Here is a 15,344-nt window from a genome sequence, read left to right on the forward strand (position 1 = left end):
TAATTAATAAATATTTATTAAAAAAAAATTATGAGGCGTGCACTTTTGGATTTTCCAAATTATTTTAATATTTAATCATTTCATAGGTATTCAAAGCGAATCTAAGATTTTTTAGCTATTTTTTAAATTTGTTTTATGTTTTATTTAATGTATACTTCTTTGACAGTAAGTATTAAAGTTTTTTCTCGGTGAAGTAGTTTATAACTTAGTCTAGATATTCCAAATGATAACTTGAATAATGATCAGATAATATAAAATATTTGTTTTCTTAATTTTTCGTTGCAATTATTTTGCCAGTTATAGTTCTTTCTTAGAATATTCTGCAACTTTGTAATTACACCTTTGCATAAACAAATTTATATTCGAGTGTGTCGTTATGATTATAACTTATTAAAAAAAAATAATTAAAAAAAAATAATACACACTATGTATTTTTTAATGCACAGCTTGTCAAAGAAGTATATATATTTATTTTTTATTTGTGTCTTTAGCCCTTGGACCCTCTTAACTGAAACCCGTAGATCCGAACTTGTGCGCAAAGTCGTTGAGGAGTCGCAACTGCGACTTTTCTGTCGCACGACTGCAAAAAAGTCGCAATGCGATCGACCTTTCACTCAACTACATGAAAATGTATATTAGAACACCATTTTATTGGCCTTCTTGACAATGGGCAGCGTTGGGCGAGTAGAGGCAATCACGATAGTGTAGAGCCTAAATGTCTATGATCGGCCGTCATTGTAGCTATTCATAATCGCCGTACTGGTGACTAACATTGACGAGTGTTTGTTGGGCCAACGCTGCCCATTGTGAAGAGGGCCCATTACATTGTAATAAATTGCGTTTTGTACGTAATTTTTCTTGAATGACAATACATCGTTCTATCTACATCGACCGATACATTAGTAGTGTTTGAGCGTACTGCGACTAAGTCGTGCGACTTTTCTGTCGCAAGTCTGCCCCTCACACAAGTTTGGTGATACGCGGGAGCAGTTTTGGCGGGATTTCGACGCTCCATCATTTTTAAGCTAGATCATTTTTTATTATTTATATTATTTTGCATAATTTGTAGTAAAATTTTGTTGCACTTTATTTTTTGTTTATTTATTTTAATGAATAGAATTATAGATAATTCGTATTGTATGCTATCTCATGAATGTGAAATGACTTCTTTCTCTTTCACACTCATGTTATACGTATGCATACGAGTTATTTGTTTGTTTTTTTTTATTGATACAGATTGTACCCACATAAAAAAATAATTTAATTAATAATAATAACATAATAAATTTTCATACAAAATTTTTCAATTAAGTTGAGTAAGGTACGAGGTTAGCAAGGCCACCAAGGCACCTTATTACATTTTTTTTAAACATTCATTATATTTAACTAATTTTATAATTTCCAGAAGTTGTAAAATTTGTTATAATTGTTTTACATTTGTGTATAGTTCAAGGTTTGATCCTAATAATATTAATCATATAATTAGTATTTACCTGTATGAATATTATACATTGGAATATTTTTTGTATCTGTTACTTTAATATAAACTGTATACGTATGTCTATGGTCTTGTAATGGTCTTATATTTTTTTATCTGTGACAATATATTTATTTATCTATATTATATCGGAAAGAAGAATGAAGATAAGCCTTCGTCGGGTTGAGGTAGTAGGTTGTATAGTACAGTATTACAACATTTAGGAGTAACTGTATAGCCTGCTAACTTTACTCGCTGTTGGCATAGCAACGGTTGCCATGGGAACGAAGACAGAAGAATAACGTGTCATAATCGAATACAGTATAATCCGTTTATTTAAATAATTATGGGAAATTAATAAGGTTTTTTGTTTTATTTATGTGATAATATTGCGCAAAAGTATTGCATCTTAATACGTAGTTTTTTTTTGTTTAGACTAAGGTTTTGAATTATTTGTACTTGCCGCTTTTCCCGCATTTTTTAACCTGTAATAATAAAATATACCCTGTCTTTGAATGAATAGGTAGTTATTGCACTTTCTAATTTTTTTAATTATTAAAAACTTTTGTTTTTCTTTTCTCTTTTGTTACGAATTAACTACGATTAATTAAATGCTTAAAACCACATTTATATGTTCATTTATATTTATATGTTTGTTTAAAACACAATGCTTATATTATGTACCTAATTGTTAATTTGTAGTACTTATGCATAAGCTTAGTTTAGTTTAGTGATTATTTACTTGATTTTAAATTATTATGTACCTAGTTATGTTTTATTTTGCTCTGTTATAATTTCGAATAAAGTGTAATCAAAAAATTCAAGTACATTATTATTATATTATGTTTTTTGTTGTTATATATTTTGTATTTTTTCATTAATTAGCAACGCATGAATGGAAATATATTTTTTTTATTTGCTATGCTTGGTGTTTTATTTTATTAAGAATCTATATTTTTTTACTTTTCCCTAAACATATAATCATAAAGATATACACACACAAAGAGTCGGTTAAGACAACCGTCTCATTAATAACCTAGGCGTTTTATTAAATGACGCCATTTAATTAATTAATATCTTCCTGAATGATATCAAATCTGAGGACGTTAATATTTATGAGATTTTTCTATGGAATGGCCGGAATGGCAGAAAGGCGCGGGTTCGAATCCCGCTTCAAGATCTATTTTTTATCTATTCTTTAAATTATTCCTCAATGCTTTTGAATGCTATAAAAATAAATAGAAAATTCAGCGATATTTCTGGGTTTTTTATCGGGCAGAGACTATAGAGCATTAGTTACATTATTTCCCAGAAAATTGCATTATTAAAAAAATGATCTTTTTTGCACATTTTTCCATCACATTTTTTCATCAGGGTCCAACTAGAACTTATTAGTAGTTAATAATAATACTACCACTAGGTATAATTCAACTGTACAAATGACAACTAAATACTCTAGTATAAAAATTAAATTATTTTTCATTTTTTTTTTTGTTTTATATCTATGTCTTATTTTCATCATCTTGGTACTCAATAACTCTCAAATATATGATATTTTTCCACTATAAGTACATACTTAGTAAAAAACGATATTAATAAAATATTAAGCGGATTGTACTGGTATAACAAAAAAGAAGAAAAAAATGTGTCCCCTATTGGGCTTGTCCCGGACCTCTTTTACTATGTCAGGAGGGGGACGGAGAGCAACAAGCCCAATTGGGAGCCGTTTATCTCAAAATAATAATATTTCATTCAATATAATCATTTATTGTATTTTATATGAATTAAAACAATCACAATCACCCCATAGTATAAATTATGTATATGTATTCTAAGGTCTATTAAACTACACAACGAATTTTGATGCAGTTTTTGTTCATAGGTAGACCGTAGAATGATTCAAGAGGAAGATTTTAGTATATATGTATAATTTATTAGGTTGCATACAAAGCCTCGGGCGGAAGGCTAGTTACTATGTATATATTATAGGCTTCGTATTTAACACGCTTAACCACATGAAATTATTGTATTATTATCTATCCTTGATGACAAAGTTTGAATTAAATCTGTAAAGGTCTAATCTAAATAAAGGTTTCATATAATAAAATAAATAAAAAAGCCTTTTATTTCCACACACTTTGGATAGTTTTACAATTTTAATTTGTGTTAGTTACAATTTGCAAAAAAAAAAAAAAATAAAAATTTAAATTCAATTTAGACAGTTATACAAATACAAATTGTGTTAGTAATGTGTTAGTATTAATTGTTGTGTTGGATCCCACATTGGGTGAAGGCCTCCTCCATCTTCCTCCACTGATGCCGGTCTTTACCGCAGGAAGCCCAGTCCTTCCCAGCTATATCGACAATGTCATCAGACCACCGTCTGATTGGTCTACCTACATTCCTCAATCCTTCCGGTCCTTTCCACAATGATGTTTCCGATGTCCAACGTCCGTCAGTATAACGGCTTATGTGTCCAGCCCATTGCCACTTGAGTTTCGAGAAGGTTTCATATAGATGAAACTAAAATAAGCGTGTTCAGAATGTATGTTTGTTTGTACTTAGGTATGTCCTTCAAGCAATCGTAAACTTCGCCTTTAATCATGTTCATCTTCAGTTCATCTTCAGCAAAGTGTTCATGAGCCCACGACCAATATTCGACGTACCTACTACAGACGAAGCCGAGGTCAACAGCTAGTATAAAATAAACGAAAGTCGAGTTGGTAGATTGGATTATAATTTTTTGGTTATGTTGATTGGTGGATAATAACTGATAAAATTTTGAAAAGCCAAAGTACCTATTTCAAAAAAATTATGCTCTAACGAGATAAATTCATGAAATTATTATAGGTATTGTTACCAATCCTTGATAATACAAAGTTTGAATTCACACAAATAAGCATCGTTCTGCCAAAATAAATTAAGTAAAAGTATTTTTATACCTTTGTGATAGCTTACAAATACATAAAGACATTGTGATTTTCAGTAATGTAAAACAAAATTCTGAGTAATAGTACCTACGAACGCATTAGAATCTTATAAGAATTAAACTAAAATTTTCAGCTCAATTGTGTACCTATTAAACTAACTAATAATATATTTTGTATAATAGGTACCTACTTTCTTGCAATAGTCTAAGTTTTGATGAGTTTGACAAAATGCTTAAACTACTTCTACTCACGATATACCTACACCTCCATCATTTAAAATCATGTAAAAAAAAGTTTGAATTAATTTTGTTTTCATCCATCGTATTGAATTGTTAAATTAATGTGCATATAATGTTAAATAAAAATAAATTGTTTATATATCAATTGTTGTTTTATTAACCTTACCCTACTTACCTTATTTCTTAAGTAATTAAGATATTCTACAAAAAATAAAATTATGATAAATATTGGTTAAAAAATTTACTTAGAAACTTTCTTAATGTATCAAGCAATGCACAAATATTATTTGTCAATACACACAGCGCCATCTAGTTTTAAAGTTGGAAAATTTTCGACTGTAAAGGATAAGCTGGAAATAATATTCATAGTGAAGTTAATAATTTTAATCTATAAATCTAATCCTGTATAATAGTTGAATGCATAATCTCGGGAATTACTGGACCGAATTCAGAAAATTATTAGCCTATTGAATTTAATATGATTCTTCACAGTTTATTTTTACAATATTACCTATTTAATATTTATATTTTTTTAATATCAATTATTAGGTTATCGAATAAACCGTTGCTGGAATACCGTTCATTTTGGTCTATTACATCATAAACTTTCGCATTTATAATATTAGTAGGATAGGATATTGGAGTAGTTGTAGAACTTATTGCCTAATAACATTTCATAGATTATGGATTTATTGGTTTAATTTACATTTATGTCGCAAGTAAATCGAAACAATATGTTTTGAACGAATATTTGAGCTATAATTATTTAATACTGTAAATAAGATTTTTTGTATGATTGAATTGTTATTTTTTATATTTTTAATACTAGCTGTAGATTAGGTATATTTAGTTTTCACGCCATCTAGTGTAGAATAGAAGAAGTAATAAAAGTCAATGTTATTAATAAGATATTGTGTCTATTCAACACTAGATGGCGTGGAAACTAAATGTAGATTAGGTATATTTAGTTTTTGCGCCATCTAGTGTGGAATAGAAGAGGTAATAAAAGTCAATGTTATGAATAAGATATTGTGTCTATTCAACACTAGATGGCGCGGAAACTAAATGTAGATTAGGTATATTTAGTTTTTGCGCCATCTAGTGTGAAATAGAAGAGGTAATAAAAGTCAATGTTATGAATAAGATATTGTGTCTATTCAACACTAGATGGCGCGGAAACTAAATATAGATTAGGTATATTTAATTTTAGCGCCATCTAGTGTGGAATAGAAGAAGTAATAAAAATTCAATGTTATATTTTATATGTTTGTTCTATATTATCAATTTAATTTGGTAAATACATTTATTGATTTTAGATTATTTCAATTAATGAAAATTAATTAAAAGTTGATAAAAATACAAAGAATTATCTTTGCGCTAACTTCACACTATTGAACGATGAGTCAGACATGACGTCATGTTTACATCTGATTATTTAAAAAGGAAAAAAAAAGATTCCTTTTTATACATAGCAACACTAAATACCAAAAGTCAAATTTCTGTCACAGTGGTGACTATAAACTTTATTGTAACGCAACAAGGACTAAAATCCTTGAAGAATTCGAGACGGAAGTTAAGCAAAATATAGGATTGCCAACAATTTGTGTGACGTCACTCGAATGGAGCCTCTAGTCTTCTAAAATTACATGAGCGCATAAGAAAAATGTAATACGGCGTTTACGGTCCATTTTCCATCAATTTTACAAACGAAAGTGCCTGGAGAAGTGTGTGACTCGTGTTCTATTAATCTAGTTTTACGATCGACCAGTGAAGAGAAAAATAATTATTTTGTTGAATCAGTTTCTTTGGTTACCAGGATTATTTGATTTATATTGTGAGTATCACGAAATATCATCGCTAACAATATTCTATATCGATTATAATTCACAAATGTGATAAAAAATAGTGTGAAGCAATTGCGTTGAACACGAACGAAAAGTTTTCGATGTCGCTAAAAATAAAACAAGGTATATTTTTGGAGTGTGTTTCGTGATTTTGCCAAAGAGAGACCGGGTGAGTCGTGTGAAAGTGATTTTACATATTTTGAAGCTTATGACAAACAATAATTGCCTGAACTTTGTGGGATTATCTTTTCCGACCGTGGTGTCAAATTTCAGTCGCCACCAACTGCGTTCAAATTTGTCGTATACGAAAGTAAATATAAAAATTGGTGGACGATTCCTAATTGCTATGGTATCTCACGTCCAAAATTCCCATGACCTTGACATAACACGTTTAAATAATGGACTGAATGTCTGTTTTTGATGCCATACCCACAAGGTCGAAGTTATAAAATTTGAGCTGAAGGCTGTAGCACAATCAACATTTTGAATACAGTCAATAGGACATAGTAAATACGTTTTTAACTTAAGAAAAATAATTTTTATTACAAAAACTCGAGTAAAGTCATAACTTCCAATATATCTAATATCACTCATTAAAAAGCATTAAAATGGCCTTCAAATTCAAATTCAAATTTCATTTATTTACAAGAATGTAGTTACAAAAAAGGTGTTCTTATAGTTATTCCACGAAAATCTAAATATAACAATTCTGTTCTTGTTCTATATAAAATACAGGTATTTGTGTCATAGAGTTGTTTGATATTTACAACATTCAAAAGGGTTCACTTTAAATTTGTCTTGATTTAATTAAAGATATGTTCAAAAATCAAAATATATGTTGAAGGTTTACCTAAAACTATATTCATATAATGGTAAATAACCATTTTTTCTGATTAGAATAAAATACATTTTATATTATGTTTATTTTTGTTCAGATATTGAATTCCAATTCTATTTTTTTTAAGGTTTTGATTCAATTACACAATTGCTAATAAAAGTCTTATCTAAAACGATTCATCATTCATATATAAAGCTTCATACCAACAGACGCACAAACATTAATATTAGTATTTTGATATTATTTATGATCGTAGTGTAAATATTTGCATAAATTAACTAAAAACCTGTTTTGTAAACTAAGATTTCAATGTTATATATATTTCTATGGATACAAATTCCAGTACATAATAGTTTATGTTATATAAATATAATATATATGTAGTTTGTTATCGAATAAATCGGAAATATTAATGAAAAAGTAGTAAATAGTTTCACTTATAACAAAACTACACTTATAACTCAATATATAATAGTTTAAAAATGAACTGAAAAAAATGCTTTAATAAGAAAAACTTAAATCTATCCGTTTGCAAGTACTCAAAATTAAGTCTAAAGAGTGTATTAGAAATTAATGTCTCCGTATTTTAAATTGTTCGTTTTGATAATACTTTCAAAACATGTACAACCATTATCAATTAATAATACATGAAAGAAGGCTTTCAGTACGTCACTTTGTCTAAAACCTAATAAATTATACATATACTAAAATGTTCCACTAAATCACTATCTATAAAAAAACCGCATCAAAATCCATTGCGTAGTTTTCAAAATTTAAGCATACATAGGGGTCAGAGATAGTGACTTTATTTTATACTAGCTGTGCCATGCGGTTTTACCCGGCTGGCTCCGCTCCTATTGGTCTTAGCGTGGTGATATATAGCCTATATAGCCTTCCTCGACACTGTTATGGCACAAGGAATAGAAATAAAATTGAAATGCCATTTTATAGGTTAGCTAAAGTTAAAAATTCATTTATGGGCCAAGGTATACGTTTTTACAATAGAATTCCTCATAGTATTAAAGAGTTTAGTAGTGTTAAATTTAAAACTTATTTAAAAAATGTATTAGTTCAGAGAGCCTACTACAGCATTAAGGAATATATGGAAGATGAAAATCCATGGAGGGTTGTCGCGTAAGAATAACAGGACAGTTCTTTGGCATATTATGATAATATATAATATTATGTAGTTAGATGTAAGTAACATGTAATGTAAAATTATATTGTATATGGACATGACTTTAAAAGAGCAACTATGGAGTTTCTTGCCGGTTCTTCTCCATAGATACTGCTTTCCGAATCGGTGGTAAATTTAAAGAATGTAATGACGATTCAAAAGTGCTTCTGGAAGAAGTCTAATTGAATAAATAAATGTTTGAGTTTGAGTTTGATGAATGGGCTATCTAACAACGAAAGAATTTTTCAAATCGGACCAGTAGTTTCTGAGATTAGCGCATTAAAAAAAACAAACACTTCAGCTTTATAATATTAGTATAATAGGTATGCTCTAGTTATGTAGTGATACTATAGTGCTATAGAAACACATCTTGTTATGACACTAAGTGTCTGCCTTAATTCATATAACCTTAGTCATTGTTTAGGTTTTAACCAATTAGAAAGAACTAATTTGACCCATTTTTTGTTGTTTTCTATGGCTTCTAAAGACAATGTGCAAAAACTAAGTATTAGTTGACTACAACTCAAGTTTAAAATAAATTTAAAATGTTTGCTATTGCCTGTATTATAAGACAGTATCTTCAGTTGAAGAAAATATTGATAATTTGTTTGTGTGTATGTCTCTCAAACAGGAAACCTGCATAACCAATTTTGATCATTTCTAATTTAAAGATACATGTTCTGCATATTTTATGCAGTTTTTACGACAGGACAGTTTTCTGGAATGATTATTACATAATATGAAATATGTTAAATGTTACATTGATATTATTTTAAATGGACAACTACAGAATTTCTTCTCTGAAGAAACTGCTTTCCGAACCTGTAGTATATATTTTTCTGTTAAAACATAATCAAAGATATAATTTATTTAATTAACTATATAGTTATAAAACAAACTAAGTTAACATACGCATATTGATTCTAAAATTATTCACATTTTTGTAAATTCCCGGTCTGTTTAGGTGATTTTACAATAAACATAAATAATAAATAAATAATACATACGCCTGGAATTACCAAGGATAGAATAAGACTACTGCCTATATTTTATTACTAAAAGTATACTACAGCTACAGTCGTTTCTGAGTTGATAAATTATTTAAACAAACAAAAACTTTCCTCTTACTTTATTACTTTGAATACTGCGTTTATCTTTTTATAAAATCTTTTCAATGAAATATAATCTGCATATATTAAATTTACATGTTTGTTATCAATATCCACTGAAACAGCAAGACTGATATAGAATTCTTCAAGTTATATGTGTAATAAGGCAGAAAAGTATTTGCCGAGGCAAGTGTTTTTATAACAATTAGAAAATAAGTAAATATATAGTAAACTAGTGGTCCGCCCCGGCTTCGCCCGTGGTACATATTTCGCAATAAAAGGTAGCCTATGTCCTTTCTCGGGTATCAAAATATCTCCATACCAAATTTCATGCAAATTGGTTCAGTAGTTTAGGCGTGATTGAGTAACAGACAGACAGACAGAGTTACTTTCGCATTTATAATATAGTATGGATATATAATTAGTTAAAAGAGATGGCGTTGCCAAAATATTAAAGTTTTCAAAGACTAAGTTATTATATAATTTTATTATCACCGGCCACTGCATGGAAGCCATAACTTTTTAAGATGCATGTGCATTAGATAATACTGCAGTAACTTGTATATTCCATTTGTATAGATATACTAGGTATGCCCCGCGGTTTTACCCGCATTGCTCCGCTCCTATTGGTTGTAGCGCGATGGTAGATAGCCTATAGCCTTCCTCGATACATGGGCCATGTAACACCGAAAGAATTTTGCAAAACGGACATGTAGTTCCTGATATTAACTAATTCAAGCAAACAGACAAACTCTGAGTGGTATAAAATAAGTATAGACTGAGAAATTTGTCAGTTTGTATCTCACGAGTGGTAACACAATGAACCACATAACTTTTTATAGTACTTAATAATACAATATACAACCTACTTTTTAAAAATACCTGTTATAGATTCTTTTAACAATTACATAACATCATATTTATGAAAACAGTTTCAAAATCGGTCCAGTATTTTCAGAGATTGTTTGGAAATACAAAAAAGAATCTACTATTGTTCAATCCACATAAAATATAACTTTATTTTGTTATTGTTGTTAAATTATAAAAATAATCACGTAATTTATTTTCTTTCTACATAGTTACGTGACAAAATCTTTAATAAAAGATAAATTTATTTTAAGATGTCCTCGCTAGCATGACAATGATAATTTACTTGTTTAATAAGTGAGATTGTCTGTAACTATTTAACTATTGGTTAAGACTTTTATTAGCTTCCCCTGTATGTTGGTACATATGTAACCGACACCTTTAGACTCGATTTTGACGCACTTTAAACGGACAGATTTAATTCAAACTTTGTACACTTATCAAGGATTGGTGACAATGCAATAATTTCCTTTTATATAGGTATTATTTTTGTGGTTAGTGTGACGTTATTAAGCATATAGGCTGTATTATTATGTATTCTGTTGATTGTCCGTAGTCCGTACTAATATTATAAAGCTCAAGAGTTTGTTTGTTTAAATGCGCTAATCTCAGGAACTACTGGTCCGATTTAAAAAATTATTTCGGTGTTAGATAGCCCATTTATCGAGGAAGGCTATAGCTTTATATCATCACGCTAAGACCAACAGGGGTTGAGAAATGCAGGTAGAACCGCGGGGCACAGCTAGTCTGTGATAAGCAGTGCACTTTGCTGCTGCAATACCTATATGGTTTGAATGTTGTCTAAAGTATGAATTTTGTTAGAACTGTCTATGTCTGTGATATTTTCTTCTGTAGTCTATGGTAGGTGTACTTGTGTTGTCTATGGTCAATAAGTGCATCATATTTTTGATAAGATATTGTTTTGGTAAATCAGCTGTTTCTTATCAAATGTATTTAAATATTCACTGAATGTTATCAGTAGCTGATATTGATTATTTACGTTTGTGATAAAATGACAAGTGAATACTTTATATAACTTTACGTGGAAACAGATTTTGTTTCCTATTACTCTTATTATTCTTGCAAATTTTATCAAAATTGGTCAATCATGTTACCTGCGTACATATAAAAATAGATTATTTTATAAGTACACACTAACGACCCCTATGTACGCACACAATATTGACCATGACATTTTACTTAACTCGTACATCAATTACTTATCCACGATAAATCTGATACACATGTAAATTTCACCTCGAGACGTACTTGAAAATGCGTCAATTTTCATCGATCGTATTCTGTTACAGGTGGTGATGAAAATGCAAAAACAGCGACCGCCCAGATTCAAATACAACTAAGGAATCGTAATCTGCCAGAATGCCGGTCGTTTCGCCCACCCGTTATACTCCCACGTCCTCCACCCTGACGGGATCCTATCGATCCTCCTTAACCTCATCCTCAAGTATAGACAAGCCATACTATAGATCCAGCAGTGGGACTTACGTTACGTCGACATTGCGAAGCAGTTACGGCGATAGAACAACAGAATACAGATCTAGATACTCCGATGTAGATGGCAAAAGGGAAAGGAAAACTTCCCTAGTCGAATATGGGAGGAATTCCCGTGCGCCAAGCGTCACAGATTCTGATAGTGGAATATCCTCTAGATATCGTTCGGAGAGAAGCGAATCCAGGTCCAGAGATGTATCAACCACTAGAAGCGAGAGCAGCCGGACTTCGGACCTCAATAGGTCCAAGAGGAATGTGCTGTCCTCGACGGCTCTTGCTATGTCCGCAGCGGAGTTGTACAACAAATATTCGCCAGCGAATTACGTGCCTCTAACGCAGAGAATTCAGCAGAGTAGAGAACAGAATAACTATGGGGAGATATCCAGGTCGAAGTCGATCTCGAATGATATTGGCAGGCCGCCTGCGCCCGAGTTGAGAAACAGGAAGCCGAGGAACTCAGCGGCAACGATTTCAGAGGTAAATATTATTTGATAGCACCGGTATTTAATATCACGTTTTTGTTGGGTTGTTTGTCAACGGAATTTTTGTGATTTATTCCGCTTATAAGTTAAAGGTTGTAATTTTTGTCTTTAATAAACGAGATGGTGCTATTTTACACTTTGAAATATACTTTAATCTAGCTCTGTGATGAACATTTTAATGTAATTCAATATGACTTGCAGAAATAAAAGTATCTAGCTCGTGTATAAATGCTGTACATATTTGGATGATGTGGTTTTTAATATCGCTTTTCATAGTTCCATAATATCTGTTGTAAATATACAAATTCCGCGGACAAACAACGCCGTGTGAGCGTGTATTGTGTGTTCATGTTCTTAACATCGCACTAAAGAAGAGCTATCAAAAAACTGGCTTTAAAATATGTCGCTTGAAAGTCGAGACAATAAATTTTTAGTAATTGGTTTCGAAATTATTTTCTTTTAGGAGTGTTTTTTGCCAAAATGCGCCTTTCACGTGACAATTTTAGCAATTGCATCGTAGTAACATAGGTAAATTCGAAAAAATTTATAGACGCATGTGCGGAATTTATTAGAACTAACACACGATCACACGCTATACCTCATTAATTGCCTCATGATATCTCGCTAAGTGTACAATTTTCAACGATCAGAGACCGGAAGGCAGAAGGTACAAGGACTCGTCGCCGACGCCGAGTTACAGCAAAAGGAACTCTATGTCTAACGGCGTTAAGGACTCGAATGGCAATGAAGTGCCGTCCGTCTCTGAAATTAGAAAGAGATTCGACAAAATGACAGTAACCAAACTGCCGGCTAACGAATCTAAATACCCCTCCAAAACGGTTGAACAATATTTGAGTCAGCTCAAAGAATGTGAGAATGGGACGTCTGGATACACGAAAATCAATCCGAAAGATGACCAACCCGTACCTATACATATGCCAAGTGAAAAGAATGGCTTGAACGGCAGATGGGAAGTTTCCCCAAGCAAAATAACCGATGCGACGCTTAGTAAAACTATATCTGAACCGGTGTCGCTAGCCAAACCTGCAGTAGAAAAAACGGCTATGTCAACATCACTAAACAGTAAATTACAATCAGACAAGCTAGCCAGTATCAAAAGCCAGCTAGACCCTAACAATCCAATAGGAAAAATCCTAGAAATGTCCACGGTAATTCAAGTTGAAAACGGGGACACAGATTACGCGGAACGTAAGAAACTGCGCAACAGCCCAGAGGTTAAGCTTAAAGAATTAAAGAATGATATAGAAAAACAAGTGAAGACGCCAAAACACACATCAAATTTCGCTTCCTACATACAAATATCCCAACCAGTCGCTACAGGTACTTCGCCTAAAGCGGAAAAGAAAACAAAAGTGAACCTCAAATACATTGATTCAGAGGATCGTGTTACACTAGAGAACGACATAGAATCACCGAACGGTACAGGGTTTGAAAATAAAACGTTTGAACATGAGAATTTCCTGAAAAAACGTACGGAAAAAATAGAAGACGATGGGGTTAAATCTATGGAGACGAGTACAGAGAGTACAATAAGTGAGGCGACGGAAGATTCGAGTCCCGAGACGTCGACTCGACTGCGCATCTTGGATAGAGACGATGATTTGAGAACGGTAAGTTGATGATTGTGTCACGTGATGATAGCGGTCGTTGACCCGGAATGTTCTAGAAGATTCTATGGCTATTTCTTTGTAGGTTTTTGATGATGACGTAATTGTAGAAGTTGAAAAAGTTAAACATATAGAACATGATAGAACAGTAGTTCTAGAAGTTTATATGGCTATCTTAATATATATAAATCTCGTGTCACAATGTTTGTCCTCAATGGACTCCTAAACCACTTAACCGATTATAATAAAATTCGCACATCATGTGCAGTTCGATCCAACTTGAGAGATAGGATAGTTTAAACATGTAGGTACCACGAGCGAAGCCGGGGCGGACCGCTAGTTTCTTTATAGATTTTTGATGAGGACGTAATTCAAGAACTTAATAATATTTTTCTAGTAGTTTCTTTGACAATTTCTAAATTTATTATTATTAATAACGTAATTGAAGTTGAAACAGTTAAAAATACTGTTCTAGAAAATTCTATGGCATTTTTTTTATAGATTGTTCGCGAATGAACAAATTATTCACTGAGTTATGACCGCTGTTATCACGTGAAATGTCATTGCTCATTTTTATATACCCACGAATAAATTGATAAGGGAAAATAGATCCTATGTGTATGGAAATAAAGTGTATTTTATTAAAAGTAATATAAAGTTTACTTTTGGAAATATTTGTATTTTTGTGGGTATGTATAATTGAGTTCTGAGCATGTTCGCCTTTTGCTATTTTATACATTTGTTTTTATGTTTTTATTTTTATCGTTCCGATGCGGGTAGATGGTAAAACTTTATTAAATGGTTAATTACGATTAAATTACATGATTCTCTATGCATTAGCTAAAGGGCCCTTCTATGAACTATAATTGAAAATATTGAAGTTTTTTCGCACTGAAATTTCTAATATGTATTACAGAACGTATGTGTGATGGGATGACTGTTTCAAAAACACGATTGGAAAAATTTTGCTCGATAAAAAAAATCCTGAAGACCTCTAAAATATCATATTATCTTCTCGATATCGTGACTGTTTCAGATTTAGAAAATACTAAATATTTTCATTCACTTTTTGATAAAAATGTGAATGGCGATTACGATTTTTAGTTTCGAGCACGTTGATTCCATACTAAACGCGGACCCCCTCACCCCTTACCTCAGGCCCGAATAGCTAAATTTTCGCTGACCGCCTAACCCCTCATTAGTTAATAATATTTTTTAAAGTTAATAATATTTGTCTTGAA

The 15,344-nt window shown here is 31.3% G+C and overlaps 1 protein-coding gene and 1 long non-coding RNA gene across 2 annotated transcripts in view; both read left to right on the forward strand.

Annotated features, from left to right (window-relative positions):
- Nucleotides 1-2,399, forward strand: part of LOC149475508 (uncharacterized) — a 107,148-nt gene extending 104,749 nt beyond the window's left edge. Inside the window, exon 2 of the long non-coding RNA XR_016318090.1 lies at nucleotides 2,303-2,399. This is a non-coding gene — a long non-coding RNA (uncharacterized LOC149475508). The remainder of the gene's footprint in view (nucleotides 1-2,302) is intronic.
- Nucleotides 2,400-6,171: 3,772 nt separating this feature from the next.
- LOC149475510 (uncharacterized) overlaps nucleotides 6,172-15,344 on the forward strand; it is a 36,798-nt gene continuing 27,625 nt past the window's right edge. Inside the window, exons 1-3 of the mRNA XM_089713352.1 lie at nucleotides 6,172-6,480; nucleotides 11,792-12,470; nucleotides 13,126-14,106. Of these exons, the coding sequence (XP_089569478.1) occupies nucleotides 11,862-12,470; nucleotides 13,126-14,106 (1,590 nt within the window). The 5' untranslated portion in view covers nucleotides 6,172-6,480; nucleotides 11,792-11,861. The remainder of the gene's footprint in view (nucleotides 6,481-11,791; nucleotides 12,471-13,125; nucleotides 14,107-15,344) is intronic.

The sequence above is a fragment of the Colias philodice genome, chromosome 30 (genome assembly GCF_061535455.1).
Source record: "Colias philodice isolate Cphi_HAF_F1 chromosome 30, ilColPhil1 Martin Lab GWU primary, whole genome shotgun sequence".
Lineage (NCBI taxonomy): Eukaryota > Metazoa > Arthropoda > Insecta > Lepidoptera > Pieridae > Colias > Colias philodice.